The sequence below is a fragment of the Megalobrama amblycephala genome, linkage group LG11 (genome assembly GCF_018812025.1).
Source record: "Megalobrama amblycephala isolate DHTTF-2021 linkage group LG11, ASM1881202v1, whole genome shotgun sequence".
Lineage (NCBI taxonomy): Eukaryota > Metazoa > Chordata > Actinopteri > Cypriniformes > Xenocyprididae > Megalobrama > Megalobrama amblycephala.
In genome coordinates, this window is record NC_063054.1 from 36,335,896 (window position 1) to 36,352,056 (window position 16,161).

At 38.2% G+C, this 16,161-nt stretch overlaps 1 protein-coding gene across 2 annotated transcripts in view; it reads left to right on the forward strand.

The window, feature by feature from the left end:
- fut8b (fucosyltransferase 8b (alpha (1,6) fucosyltransferase)) overlaps nucleotides 1-16,161 on the forward strand; it is a 125,295-nt gene that overhangs the window by 65,578 nt on the left and 43,556 nt on the right. For both annotated transcript variants that reach the window (XR_007187168.1, XM_048207776.1), the window contains exons 2-5: nucleotides 1,436-1,577; nucleotides 1,668-1,916; nucleotides 10,509-10,624; nucleotides 15,181-15,346. Coding sequence is in view for 1 of the 2 variants with exons in the window: in XM_048207776.1 (XP_048063733.1) it covers nucleotides 1,714-1,916; nucleotides 10,509-10,624; nucleotides 15,181-15,346 (485 nt within the window). In the remaining variant the exon portion in view is untranslated. The remainder of the gene's footprint in view (nucleotides 1-1,435; nucleotides 1,578-1,667; nucleotides 1,917-10,508; nucleotides 10,625-15,180; nucleotides 15,347-16,161) is intronic.

Sequence of the window (16,161 nt, forward strand, 5' to 3'; positions counted from 1 at the left end):
TTATTTAACTCAACTATTGTTTAAAAATTACTATATTGCTCACTTAAAATGAACCTAAAATAGGTTGGAAATGTACTTTTTTAAATAAGTTTAATAACAGTTAAATAATACATATTTATAAATTGCTTATTTGACTATTACTGTTGCCCCTAGTAATTATGTATCTGGGGATGTATGTATAAAGCCGCTTAAAGTAAAATTTTAGTCTTAAGTGTCAAAATTCTAAGAATTATGAAATTTTACTCTTATTTCTAGTCTTAAAGTTCACCCAAAAATGAAAATAATGTCATTTATTACTCACCCTCATGTCATTTCACACCCGTAAGACCTTCATTCATCTTCAGAACACAAACTAAGATATTTTGATTAAATCCGATGGCTCAGTGAGGCCTGCAGAGCCAGCAATGACATTTCCTCTCTCAAGATCCAGAAAGCTACTAAAAACATATTTAAAACAGTTCATTTGAGTTCAGTGGTTCTATGTTAATATTATAAAGCGACCAGAATATTTTTGGTGCGCCAAAAAAACAAAATAACGACTTTTCAACAATATAGTGATGGGCCGATTTCAAAACACTGCTTCGGAGCTTTATGAATCGAATCAGTGATTCGGATCTCCTATCAAACGGCTAAACTTCTTTTCAGTCCACTTAAGTAAGAACTTTTACATGACTATCAGTAAACTGGACTAGGGCTGCACAACGATTAATCGTTTGCAAAATAAAAGTCTGTGTTACGTAATATATGTGTGTGTTCTGTGTATAATAATTATGTATATATAAATACATGCACATACATGTATACATTTAAGAAATATATACATGTATAAATAAATATACATATTTCTATATATTTTATATTACATATAAATATAAATATTTTATATATAAATATATATTTTTCTTAAATATATACATGTATGTGCATGTATTTATATATACATAATTATTATACACAGAACGCACACATATATTACGTAACACAGACTTTTATTTTGCAAACGATTAATCGCGATTAATCGTTGTGCGGCCCTACTGGACACATTTTGGTTGACCCAAACCACATTCTTCCTTATTACGAGTGAACCTGTATTTACTGTACCCTGGGCTGTATTTTATTTTAACTGCACCATTTTGTTCTTGGATTTTGAGGATGAAGCCATGCCATAGCATATCTAATTTGTCTAGTGACAGATGAATTTGAGACAGACGAGTTTGACTGGACACACAACCTTTGATGTCAACAACAGAGGATATTCTCCTTTCAAAGCATTTTCTTCTTTCTTTTAAAGGTTGATAAGTCTTTTTTCTTGTTTAGTCATCTAGGATTTTTATGCTGGCATTTGCATTCAGCAATGTTTTCTCTGCTGTCCACTAACTGACTGACCAATTAAGAACCACTCTTCTGTAACATCTTTCTCTTTTTCTTTCTGCAGGACAATAATGGATTCAGAGAACCCAACAAAGCCAATGACACACCAGTGAAACCTACAAAGCCAAAAACACCACAATCATCAACTATAGGAACAGAATGGAAGATCTGCCTTCTTGACGAGTCACGATGCATGAATATCCATGGTGTGTTGACGTACTTACCTAGACGCACCAGTTCTTTTTTCAACTTCCACATTTGGACGCCTTGCTTTTAACCTCTACTTTAATCGGCAGACCCATCATGCCCTTGTGTCATTTGTGACTGGAGTTTGGCGGCAGCATGCGTCCATGGACGGGCTCGTGGCGCTGGATAGCGCTAGTCCTGCTGGCATGGGGGACGTTGCTCTTTTATATCGGGGGTCATCTGGTGAGAGACAACGAACATGCGCCGCGCTCCAGCCGTGAGCTGGCGAAGATCCTCACCAAGTTGGAGAGACTGAAACAGCAAAATGAAGACCTGCGGCGAATGGCCCAGTCTCTACGGTAAATGCCTGCTTTAATGTATTCAAAATGTAGTCAAGCATATCATAGTTCAGCTAAAAATGACTGTTTCTTTATTTTCTCACTGTCGAAATTTTGTCGAAAATGTAAAAAGCAGCATATGGAATTGGAACAACATGAAGATGTTACAATTAGGAAATATTAGGAAGTATTCAGTTATTAGCTAGAGATGAGTGTGTCAATATGGCAGTAATATACAGCAATAATATAATACGTATAATGGTCATCATGTATTCTTGCATATTCATGTGTAACTTGTGCTCATATGTTTACAATATATCAGGATAATATTTGACAGTGTTGTATGTTGCATATCCTAAATTGGCATCATCTAAAGTCTTCGCAAGTTATTCAGTGCTTTTGTCTGCTGTAACCATGCAAAAATTGACACATGCAAGTGTGCAAACTTTTAGTCGATTTTACAGTCCTTGCATGAAGATGCATTGAGCTTTCATAGTTTAAATTGACTGTTATATCTATGGTTTGTGATGTCAAGGCTGTGTGCACTGCCACTAAAGACCCTTTCTAACATTTGCAGTATTTGACCCGATTCTGTCTGATGTGAGTTTTGTACTCTGGATACAATGTCAACACTTGTGCTCTTAACAGAACAAGGGAAATGGAAACGTATGCGCTTCTATAGAAACAAAATCCCAGTGTCCCAAAATCCCAAAAAAACAGTGGTTCTCAACCAGCCTGCAGAATGACTTAAAGCTAAAATTATTATATTTACAGTATTATTATTAATATAATAATTGATGTAATTAATATAACATATAATTTATATAATTCAAATTATTAATATATTTAATTATATTATATATTTAATATTTCAATATAAATGACTAATATTTTGCTTTGGATAAAAGCATCTGCTAAATGCATAAATGTAATATTAATATTAAAATGTGACTTTTTTTAAATAATTCATATTTATTATTCATTTCAATGACCTAACTTAATTAAAATGCTAAAAAGCAAGATGTATACTGAAATCATATTTATTTTTCCATCAATAACTATTGTTTCTATTGAAGCACATGCAGTTCTTGCAGTGCAGACAGTGAACAGATTTGTGACACGTGACTCCGAGCTCGACTGTGGCATGAAGTGTTTTGCAGGATGTTCAGGAGAGACACGAGGCAGGTTTTGATGGAGAAAGTCAAGAGAGCTTATACTGAGGAAAGAAGACAGAGGAAAATTTGGTACTCTCACAGGTAGAGAAAAAGCGATATGTAGAGATTTGGACCTGTGTTGGCGTGGAGAAAGTGTACAGTATAATGCTTTTTCTTCCGGGAAGGAACACGTCACAATATTCCTCATTTAAATAATTCCCATCCAAGGCATATGCAAAATAAAGGGGCAGGGCCTGGTTGAGTTAGTTAGTAGTGTGTTGTAACTGGCGGTTATGGTAAGGATATTCCCAAACACGCTCGAAGCGCTTGACCAATCACAACACACTGGTCCAGCTGACCAATCAGAGCACATTGTGCTTTTCAGAAGGGAGGGGCTTTCATACTTTTCAGGCATGTAAATTAGATCCTTAAAGTAGATCTCATCAGTGAAGTAGGGCTGCACAAATCAATTCAAGAAATAATTACAGATTACAGCTGCCACAAGTAGTTAATTGTGAAAAGTCCCATTTTTATTAGTATTAGTCCGACCATAGTGCTGTTTTTTTAGTGTGAAGTGTGCTTGAAACTGACCCTGCGTTTGATTGTCCGTGTCACACAAGCAAATAGTTTATCAAAAACAGCTCTTCTATGGATCCTGAGAGCCAAGCTATTGTCCAGAAGCAGTGAATAGAGCTGCTTTGGTCATTTGTCTTTGTCAGGCGAGGGGCATCTATTTCAGATATAAATCTTGATCTGATCAATGTATTCTGTGCTTTAATTCCAAACAGATCGTCCAATGTGGCTCTTATGTGTCTTCGAGCCTCAATTGGGGTCTCAGTCTCCCATTGATCCGCTCTAAACCTGGAGGTCCACAATATCAATCCCCAGATCTCTGATAGAACCAGCAGTGTCCTTGTACTGTGGAACTGGAAGAGTATTGACTATAAAACAGCTGTATTTAGTGTGGTTTGCTCAGGCTAAATTCACTAGAATTAGTGCTTATACAGTCCTGCAGCATTTGTGCTTCTGGCATGAATTATTCTTTAAACAATGAGTGTGTGTGTGTGTGTGTGTGTGTGTGTGTGTGTGTGTGTGTGTGTGTGTGTGTGTGTGTGTGTGTGTGTGTGTGTGTGTGTGTGTGTGTGTGTGTGTGTGTGTGTGTGTGTGTGTGTGTGTGTGTGTGTGTCTGAGTGAGTGAATTTTTTTATTTTATATATAAATCAAACAATAACATTTTACTTAATGATTCAATATAATGTTTCTATAGATGTATATATATATATATATTATGTTATTTCTCTATATTTTTGGATATTTATTTTAAATAATAATAGTAACAATAATAATTACAATATACTATAAAAATGTAACGTTGTAAAAGTACTGCTCACCGATGTGAAGAAAGTGTTGAGGACATCCATTTCTCCTAAAAAACTGAAATATCACATGGTCCTAAGTATTCAGACCCTTTGCAGTGACACTCATATATTTAACTCAGGTGCTGTCCATTTCTTCTGATCATCCTTGAGATGGTTCTACACCTTCATTTGAGTCCAGCTGTGTTTGATTATACTGATTGGACTTGATTAGGAAAGCCACACACCTGTCTATATAAGACCTTACAGCTCACAGTGCATGTCAGAGCAAATGAGAATCATGCGGTCAAAGGAACTGCCTGAAGAGCTCAGAGACAGAATTGTGGCTAGGCACAGATCTGGCCAAGGTTACAAAAAAATTTCTGCTGCACTTAATGTTCCTAAGAGCACAGTGGCCTCCATAATCCTTAAATGGAAGACGTTTGGGATGACCAGAACCCTTCCTAGAGCTGGCCGTCCGGCCAAACTGAGCTATCGGGGGAGAAGAGCCTTGGTGAGAGAGGTAAAGAAGAACCCAAAGATCACTGTGGCTGAGCTCCAGAGATGCAGTCGGGAGATGGGAGAAAGTTGTAGAAAGTCAACCATCATTGCAGCCCTCCACCAGTCGGGGCTTTATGGCAGAGTGGCCCGACGGAAGCCTCTCCTCAGTGCAAGACACATGAAAGCCCGCATGGAGTTTGCCAAGATGGTGAGAAATAAGATTCTCTGGTCTGATGAGACCAAGATAGAACTTTTTGGCCTTAATTCTAAGCGGTATGTGTGGAGAAAACCAGGCACTGCTCATCACCTGTCCAATACAGTCCCAACAGTGAAGCATGGTGGTGGCAGCATCATGCTGTGGGGGTGTTTTTCAGCTGCAGGGACAGGACGACTGGTTGCAATCGAGGGAAAGATGAATGCTGCCAAGTACAGGGATATCCTGGACGAAACCTTCTCCAGAGTGCTCAGGACCTCAGACTGGGCCGAAGGTTTCCCTTCCAACAACACAATGACCCTAAGCACACAGCTAAAATAACGAAGGAGTGGCTTCACAACAACTCTGTGACTGTTCTTGAATGGCGCAGCCAGAGCCCTGACTTAAACCCAATTGAGCATCTCTGGAGAGACCTAAAAATGGCTGTCCACCAACGTTTACCATCCAACCTGACAGAACTGGAGAGGATCTGCAAGGAGGAATGGCAGAGGATCCCCAAATCCAGGTGTGAAAAACTTGTTGCATCTTTCCCAAAAAGACTCATGGCTGTATTAGATCAAAAGGGTGCTTCTACTAAATACTGAGCAAAGGGTCTGAATACTTAGGACCATGTGATATTTCAGTTTTTCTTTTTTAATAAATCTGCAAAAATGTCACCAATTCTGTGTTTTTCTGTCAATATGGGGTGCTGTGGTTTTAGCAAATGGCTGCAATATAACAAAGAGTGAATAATTTAAGGGGGTCTGAATACTTTCCGTACCCACTGTATATATATATAACGATAATCATATAGTATAAAAATGTTATGTCCAAGTACTGCTGCTCTGATGTGAAACAAGTATTGAGGACCTTCATTTCTCTTTTTTCTTAAACAAATATCTTCAACAAAGCACTGTTCAAATGCCAGAAGGCACTTTTATGTTTTATGTAATTTATATATGCACATACTACTATCATAAAGTGATGATAAAAAAAACTACCAGATAGATGCATTAACATGGGAATTGATGCTCAAAGCAATAAAATGTTTCCAGAAATGGAATGGTTTCTGACAATGGCCCGCGTGTGCTGCCGTGCATTATTATGAAGGTTTCTCCACACATCATAACGTTCATTTGTTTCATCGGGACGCAGCGGTCCACACCCTCAGGCTGGGTGAAGATATGTGTGCTTTCTGTCAATATCATTATATGAGCAATTAAAATTGCCACCGAGCCCTGGAAAATATTCTGCCACAAACATTGTTCATAATGGCATTTGCCAAGAACACACACAATAAACTTGAAAAAGAAAGAAAACAGCTTCCCTGCACTAAAAGCACTCTTATGATTAAGAATATTGTCCTAGTCCTCTTAGTATGCGTAGCCAGACTTTTGACTATCAGCATAAAGGTCAGCCCACATTGCAGCTTATTTTGGTCACTTAGATAGGAAGAGACCATCTGACTGACATCACAAGTGACCAATCACAGTTTTGTGTTGACATGATATTTAGGATGATTGGCGGGGCATTGTCATACAGTGGCTAGGGTGTTTTGAGTGCTTGTTTTACCACATTGTTATGCGTTTGCTAGGGTGTTCTTTAGCATGATGTTATGCACTTGCTGAGGTGTTTGGAGTGGTTACTGTAGACATCTGGGTGATTTTAACACATTTATGTGCAGTTCTTAACGTGTTGATATGCAGTTGCTAGGGCGTTCTGGGTGATTTTAACATATTGCCATGCAGTTGCTCTGGTATTCTTTCTTGCTTGTCCAATTGAACAGAGTTCCGTGTATTCTGGTCTCTAGATACGGCTGCGGTCCCTTCTTCAATGTAGGTCTGTGGGATTTTTTCCACCTATTTCATCATCCACCAGGTGAAAAAAGTAATAGCACACTTACTGTAGGTTTAGGGGTTTGTTCATATTCACTAATCATTTTGCAGTATTCAGATCGTCCTTGCCTCTTTTTCATCGGCAAATCTGTGTGATCTTCAGGCTTCAGTCTCCTGACTAATCTTGCGACTCTTGTAATTTCCTCTCGCAGTGCTGCAGCAGTGACTGACAGTAATTCACTCGCTGTAATGTCATTTGGCCGCCGTTCCCTCCTGTATCAGACTCTCTTTTGCTCTCCATCAGCAGTTCTGAAGTTCTGCCCCATCTGAAGCTCGTGTCACACGCCCGTTAGATGGAATTGAACTAAAGCTGCACGATTCTGGATTAATTAGAGAATCCCCAAAAAAAATGTTGTTTAAAATAGAGATCACGATTCTCCCACGATTCTGAACAGACCACAAAACGAAATAACATGGAATTTTTTAGAGGTTCTGACAATATGTTAAAGGTGCCCTAGAATCAAAAATCGAATTTACCTCGGCATAGTTGAATAACAAGAGTTCAGTACATGGAAAAGACATACAGTGAGTCTCAAACTCCATTGTTTCCTCCTTCTTATATAAATCTCATTTGTTTAAAAGACCTCCGAAGAACAGGCGAATCTCAACATAACACTGTTACATAACAGTTGGGATCATTAATATGTACGCCCCCAATATTTGCATATGCCAGCCCATGTTCAAGGCATTACACAAGGGCAGCCAGTATTAACGTCTGAATCTGTGCACAGCTGAATCATCAGACTAGGTAAGCAAGCAAGAACAATAGCAAAAAATGGCAGATGGAGCAATAATAACTGACATGATCCATGATAACATGATATTTTTAGTGATATTTGTAAACTGTCTTTCTAAATGTTTTGTTAGCATGTTGCTAATGTACTGTTAAATATGGTTAAAGTTACCATCGTTTCTTACTGTATTCACGGAGACAAGAGAGCCGTCACTATTTTCATTTTTAAACACTTGCAGTCTGTATAATGCATAAACACATTCTTTATAAATCTCTCCAACAGTGTGTAATGTTAGCTTTAGCCACGGAGCACTATCAAACTCATTTAGAATCAAATGTAAACATCCAAATAAATACTATACTCACATGATCCGACGCATGCATGCAGTATGCATGACAAACATCTTGTAAAGATCCATTTGAGGGTTATATTAGCTGTGTGAACTTTGTTTATGCACTGTTTTATAGTCAAGAGCTCGGGGGGCGGGGAGCGCGTGATTTAAAGGGGCCGCAGCCTGAATCGGTGCATAGTTAATGATGCCCCAAAATAGGCAGATAAAAAAATTAATTAAAAAAAATCCATGGGGTATTTTGAACTGAAACTTCACAGACACATTCAGGGGACACCTTAGACTTAGATTACATCTTGTAAAAACTGGTTCTAGGGCACCTTTAATTGCCAAATCAGTTTGGATGAATGATTCAATGACTAGTTCACTTGTTTCATTACTGGATGAGTCAGCATTTTTGAACAAATCTCTCAAATGAATGATTCAATGACAAATACATTCTTTAACAGTCACGTGTCGCCACCTACTGGTGTAACGATTTAATTGATACAATCTTTATTTTAAGTGTTTACGTTTTTTTTCAAAAAGTGATTTACTCTATTACATCAGTGTTTATATCCGAACTATAAACTTTTATCCCAGTACTTTTATGATAATTTGAATGTTTGTAGCACCGAAATAATGATATTGTGAACAGACTTTGTGAAGCTGTTTCATATCTATACATGACAACGTCTCTCTCTATTTCAGCGGCGGCGCAAACGTAGATTTAAATGTTCGCTGTGATTGTACTTGTCAAAGATTTAATAGACAGAGCCAAATCGTTGTCGTTTAGGACACAACTCTAAATTGAATTGTCTGCACTCTAATAACAGGTTTTATTTATACTTAAATTCAATAGTCCTCAGTCAGGCATTTGCATTTGCATATATTTATATATATATATAGTCCACATTTGCATATATATATTATACATCTGCGCTCTTTGAAGAGTGTTATGAGTATCTAGCAGACTGTACCAGAAGGAGCTGATAGGGTCCTTGTATAATCTCTAAAGAATGTTCAGGGGCCAAAGGGAAAGAGATTCACCTGAGGGCCACAAGATTATAGATTTCTCTCTTTTTCCATTCTTGCCGTGCCGTAAATACCTCTCTGCTGGTTTCCTAGATACTTAATGGAGTCTATGCTAAGCTTACAGTCGTTATAAATGTGGTTGAGTGGTTTAAACGTGTTGATTTCTAGAGTGTTCTGGGTGTTTTTAACACATTTATATGTAGTAGCTTTAGTGTTCTGGGTGGTCTTGACACGTTGCTAGGGTGTTATTATTATTAACTGGATTCTAGATAGCACTTTATCATGATTCACAGCTGCTTATAAGGGGCTAACCGACTTCTTTTCCAGATTGCAGTAAGAGAGATGTCTTTCAGATGTCTATGTTCATTTCAGGACTTAAAAGGCCAAGTTAATCTTCAGGGGTCTTTATTTTTATTTTGGTTATGTGCTTCCTTTAAAGAACCTTGGATAAATCAAAACGGCTTCATGAAGTCTGGAATCCAAAATTTATGATAAACTACTGGAATGTTCATGTAACTCCAATACATTAAATCTGTTGACGTTATTAAATCGTAGATTTAAGAAGAAGTGTTATTCATAAAGAATAAAGAAAAAAGCCTTGCTGACCCCAACAATTGAACAGTAGTGTGTTTTCTTTCTTATGCCTTGCTTTTTGTTTTTGCGTTTTCTCAGCACTCTTGGTTGTTTTTGTTATTTGCTTTAAAATTAAAGCCCTTTTTGCATCTTTTGAATCAATTAGTATTCCCTCCTCCACTCAATTGCAAATTGTGCTAACATGCTTTATTGATTTCTCCACGCTAATCTTTGTTCCTTTGCATATATACCCTCATGCATATGCATGCAGCAGAAGTATTAATATTAATGTATGATTACCATTTTAATACATAATATAAGCGATCTACTCAGTGGTTTCAACATTTGGACGCATATTGACCCATTTACCGCCCGTAAAAACAATTGGAAATATTCAGTAAACATTGAGTTATAAAGTAAAAGATCAATGTGATAATATGTGATATTAAACGAGCAGTTGTTTGTGTCATGCAGAGTTTCCCAAATGCGCATTAGTTAAGAGGTGATTTCATCTAAATCAGCTGAATAGAAACGAACACTGTCGAACTGTAATTAGCAATTATGCCTTAGACGAATGTAGGAAGAAAATTTATGCAGCGCACTAAACGCTATTGAACATCACAGCAGACGTTTATGATTATTTTATTCATGGCCAATTCATAATCAGGCTCCAGTGAATCAGTGTTTGGAGCCTGTCGTTTTCCGTGTCGCTCTCAGTTTGTTTATGCAGCGTTGGCGGTCTGATTGCTTTCTTCATAGGCGGCGTGAGAACGCAGACAGATCCGCTGTTTGCAAACTCTTTAAACCGTGGAAGGGTTCGCTAACAAACCGTGTGTGTTTTGCAGGATTCCAGAAGGACAATCGGATGGGCCGATATCGTCAGGAAGACTCCGGTCTCTTGAGGAGCAGCTAAGCCGAGCCAAACAGAAGATCCACAGTTTTCAGAGATTATCTGGAGAAGGCAAGAGAAGAGATAAACAGAAACCCTAACCGGACCCTTGTCCATACATAACCAAATACTCAAGGTCTTACATTGGTCAGATAGACAGGTCTGACCCAAACTCGCACCACTATTTAAGGCAGAGTTGTTGTTTTGGGCTGATTTTGATAAGGTCACTGAGTCGCAGGGGGGAATCAGCCTATGAATGTCATACGCATAGTTGCATTCGAAAATTGGATACAAGAACGTATTTTAAAGTGCCCCATTATGGTTTTTTTTAGATATTACCTTTCATGTAGTTTGTAATATGGCTGTTTGTGAATGTAAAAGGTCTGTAAAATTTTAAAGGTCGAAGTGCAGATTAGTGGATGTCTTGTCTCCCAAAAGAAAGAAGCGATTCTGAACTGCCTGAAATGCTCACTTTCTGCATGAACCTACGTAGGTTTGTAACAGATTTGCATAATGCCAGCCTGTGGTCTTCATTGGCTGCCCGTGAACAGCATCTGCTTTGCCCCGCCCTCAAACACTAGTTGTAGCTGAGAGTTTGGTTTGTGTTGTCGATATGTTGAGAAGACGCTGTTTTCAAAAATTGTACTCATGTTTATGTTAATAACTTTTGAACCGTAAGGGTTAGAAACAAAATCAACTGCCCTATTTCCGCCATTTTGAATTTTCTTAAAAACCTACTTTTTCGAACTCCTCCTAGGCTGTTACTCAGATTTTCACGAAAATTGAACCAGATCATCTTCAGACCATGCCGACAAAAATTTATGAAATTCAAGTCGATTCCTCAAACCGTTTTTGAAAAACACACAAACGAATTTTACGTAGCGCTTGCGAAAATAGACATAAGGCTGTATCTCCGTAACGCTTTATCGTATTCAGACCAAACTTGGTACATGTCATCACAAGCATGACCTGAGGCATCATGCAGCATTTCGGCGCAGCGCCATCTATTGGTCCAGAGATATGAAAAAATGGCTATTTTTGCTTATAACTTCTGATGGGTTTGTCCAAAAATTATATATTTGGTCTTGTTGGATTCGGGGCATCATGCCAAAACAAATGATATCCAGTTTTTCCATATCGGCCATTTTTAATTTTGTGCTAAAATGCTGTAATTTACGAACGCATTAGCGTATCGTTACGAAACTCGGTATGCGTCTTTGGCACCATACCCTGACCATACTCAAAAAGATTTGGCGCAGCGCCACCTTGTGGTTAGAAGTTATAACATAATTTACAATAATGCTAATAACCGATTGTAATGGAACTGGACTCAGTAGATTCCTTGGGTCATTCTAAGAACATAGATATCAAATTTGCCATAGTCGACTGAACTTCCTGTCTGCCATATTGTTTTTCATTAAAAACCTACTTTTTTCAACTCCTCCTAGACCGTTGCTCCGATTTTCACCAAAATTGAACTGTATCATCTTCAGACCACGCCGACAAAAAAGGATTTCAAGTCGATACGTCAAACAGTTTTCGTATACCAGAGCAACGAATTTGAGGCATGATGCAAAAACGACTCTTGAAGCAGTATCTCTGCAATGCTTTAACATATTGACACCAAACTTTTCAAATGTCATTGTCACCTCACTCTGACCATACCACATTAATTTGGTCACAGCGCCACCTATTGGTCGAAAGTGATGAACCAGCAAATCCTCATTTTTAATAATTTTTTTGCTCTTTTGCCTAAAATGATCTTAATAGGTCTTTAATTGCTCACAGTTGCAGATGGTCTGATGCTCCCAGCCATGGCCCCGTAATTGCTGCTTGCAGCTATATTTTTATTCATATCTATTTGAAAATAAATAAATATTAATAAAGTCAAATTACATTAGTTTATGATGATAATAATTTTAAGTAAAAAACACCTTTTTTTTAAACAGCTTGTAGCCTTCAAATGTAAATATCTGTCTATATCAGCGGGTATCAATAGTCTGTATTCATCATTCAAAAAGGGAAACCGAAACTAGAACAGCAGATGTATACAAACTGTTAACAAAGCAGCACTTGTTTACCATTTACAATATCAGTCATGCTGATCACTTTCTTTATTCCCATCAGCTCATGTTATTATGAAAATATTTGTGCATTGGAATTATAAAAATTATAATAGTGACCTACGCTTAAAAACGGCCCGACATTGCCCGACGTCCGACTATCAGCTTGGTGTGTTCTGGCCTTTAGCTTAAGTTTCAAGTTTACTTTATTTATATAGCACATTTAAAACAGCCACAAGACTGACCAAAGTGCTTCACAAAAGAAACAGCATCATAAGAATAGTAAATCACATAAAACATGCACCTGTTCAGCACCTGCTCACTTGAACTACACTCCTGCGAAAACGCCATCTATGATCAAAAAAGCTGTCTATACTATATATAATGAATCTCTTATTTACATCTCGAGTGTACAGAACTCTAAACTACGTGGTGAATGAAAGCTCATGTGTTTTGAGGGGTGTTGAGCGAATTCTGACTAACTTAAATGCCTCTGATTGGCCATTGTGTTCACGTGCTCAACAGATATGTCTGTGATTGGTTACAATGATCAACGCTTCAAAAACATGTTGTAAAAAGAAACCTTTGGCGCTCTTCACCGAGCGCTTACACAGATACACACGGAAGTGTTTAAAAGCATGCGTCTATCAGCGGACTATGTCAAATATACTCAATACTACCGGTACTGCAGAAATGCTGGTATCGTCACATTTTTAACATTTCAGTACAGACTTGGTACCGAAGTACTAGTACGAAGTATTAGTACTCACGTTGGAATTGATATGGTAAAGTGGATGCCATCATTACTTTTCATATGACTGTGTGTTTAAGTGCTGAGGAAGATCCAGAGCTAAAATTCAGATATGATAATGGACATTTGGTTTCCAACAGACTAGACTGTATGACCAATCAGAGCAGAGTAGGCTTTCGGAAAGGAGGGGCTTAGAGAGGTCAGATTCTTGATCAAACTGTTTCAGACACTGAGAAAAGGGTTGATGCTGCAATGTATATTATGAGAAATTTAAAAGTGTTTTTTTTTTTTTTTTTTTACCTTAGATGCATGTAAACCTATTGTAGGAGACTCCAAAACAAAATGAGAAACCTTTAATATAGCATTATAGGGGCACTTTAACATTGAAAAAATTAGTTGTGTTTATATACTGGCCTATTGACATCCATGTAGGTTTAAGAGAATCACAACAGAATGAGTCATTGTGTAGGTAGAGTTTGAATGTTTACACACGTTCGTGTGCATGTTTGTGTGTATTCAAGTCTTCGCATGCATAATCATGGGTAGGGAACGGGTCAGGGTCGGTGAAATTTCCTTGCTGCAGGATCTGCCAAAAATAACTACGAACATCATTATCATCACCCTGGGCCAGAGGTCACAGATATATAAGAATCATCCTTAAAGTCTCTCTCTCTCTCTCTCTCCCCATGCTGCTTCACACAGTGTTCTGACCCCTATAAAAAGACCGATAGATGCTGTGTGTCTCACTTAGGTCACCTCTGCAGTAATGAGAGGACGGATTAGAGGATAAACCAGCTCTGTTAGAAAACCCTAGTGAGCTTCCCACCTACACAGCACCTGAAGTCAAGTCGAAGAGATTTATAGCCATAGTGATAGTACTTATTGAAACGATTCTTTACTGGACTAGATTAGCATTTGCTGATGTAGTTGTATGTATATGTTTAAATCTAAGAAATAAGAATGTGTTTATTCAGCTTTGTTCATAAGTTTACACACCCCTTGCAGAATATGCATTAAGAGCCGGGGGGTGTAAACTTTTGCAATTGGATGATCAGGGTAGATTGGGCTTATTTTGTCTTTGGGGTAAACATCTTAGGTAGCTTCAGAAGGGCAGTGCTAAATGAAAAAATATGATCTTCAAACAAAATAAGAAAAATGTACACAACCCCATCCCTCCGCTCTTAATCCATTGTGTTGCCGTCTTAAGCATTAGTGAATGTTTTCACCTTTTTTAATAGTTGTATATGAATCCCTCAATTGTTCTCATTGTGAATCATATGCCTAGGGTTTAAAATGTGCAGAAGATGCTAGAAAACCTAGAGTACACTGTATACTGGTGAGTATACACTGTACTGTATACTGTATGTAGGCAGTATAGAGCTGGGTAGCTCACTAGGGTTTGGAACAGATCTTCCATTCAGGGTCACCCGTCCCGCAGAGATTATTCCCAGGAGGGATTTCTTGAAAAGCACTGAACTGAACTTATTACATAAGAGCCAAAGATGGAGACAGAATAGAGTGAGAGACGAATGAGAACAGAATCAAAAAGAGGACAGACTAAATCTGTAGGGGAGATTGACAGCAATTGTAACTTTTTTTGCAATTTACTTCAAAACTCACACACTATTACAAATCTACCTGCCATCTTTTTATATAAAACACACGTCAACAGAAATAGCTGCGGAGTCAACTGCATACTAGATACTTTTCTGGTCTAAGGCCCTTTAGCTGTGATTATCTTCACATTATATCACATCCTCTCAGACCTTATACCTTAATTAGAGCACTTTTGAATCTCTCTTTCTCTTTCTCAGTTGGTCCGGGTCGAGAACAGGAAGAATTGCGGAGGAAGGTGGAGAACGGAGTGAAAGAGCTGTGGTATTTTATTCACAGCGAGATCCAGAAGCTGAGTCACATCAATCCGACTGACAGACAGAAACACACTGACGCACTCCTGCAGGACCTGGGTCATCAACAGAGGTCAGACGCTATTGCTCAACGTTGCTCTTTTATTGCTCAGGTGACTCTGGCTGGATGTTTCGTTCATTTCAACTTTTCAAAAGTCTTTAAAGGAGGCCTATTGTGCAAAAAAACATAATTATGTGCCGGCATGTGCATGCACACAAATCCATCCACTCCGTTTGTTATTTTCCCCGTTAATCTGAAACAGTCTCTCCCATTCAGAAATGCTATACATTGTGACGTCACATTGTATCAGGCCCCGCCCACAACTGACAGCCCTATTAGCTTAGCTCCTCCCCTGAGTGAGCCATACACCATCTGCCATGTTTGTGTCCTCACCAGAGCATTTAACAGCAGCATTCAAGTAAGAAATATATTCTTATTAAAGCTACTAAAGTTATTCAGTCAAGAGCAGTGAGTGATTTTCTGTTTTTCTTTTATACACATGCGATTTCTTTCACAGCTGTTTACGTTCACAGACTAAACCGACTGTGTTTATGTGAGTTTGTGTGTATTTGACTGCTTTCTATGCGCTCAGAAGACGATATATCAGAATTTTAAACTCTTATGGCTTTAAAATGCTTGCAAATAATAAACTTTCACTTTGGGGAAGAGCTGCAGCCTCACATAAGCGTAACTGCGATAGAGATGATAATCAAATAACAAACATCAAGGCATGAGCTGTAAAGGCTCCACCTTCTTCTGGAAAGAGGGGCGGGGAGAAGCAACTCATTTGCATTTAAAGATACATGCATGAAAATAGTATGTTTTGGCTTTCAACCAAAAAGGGACATTTTGGGCATAGTGTCATAAATGATCTGTGGGGTATTTTG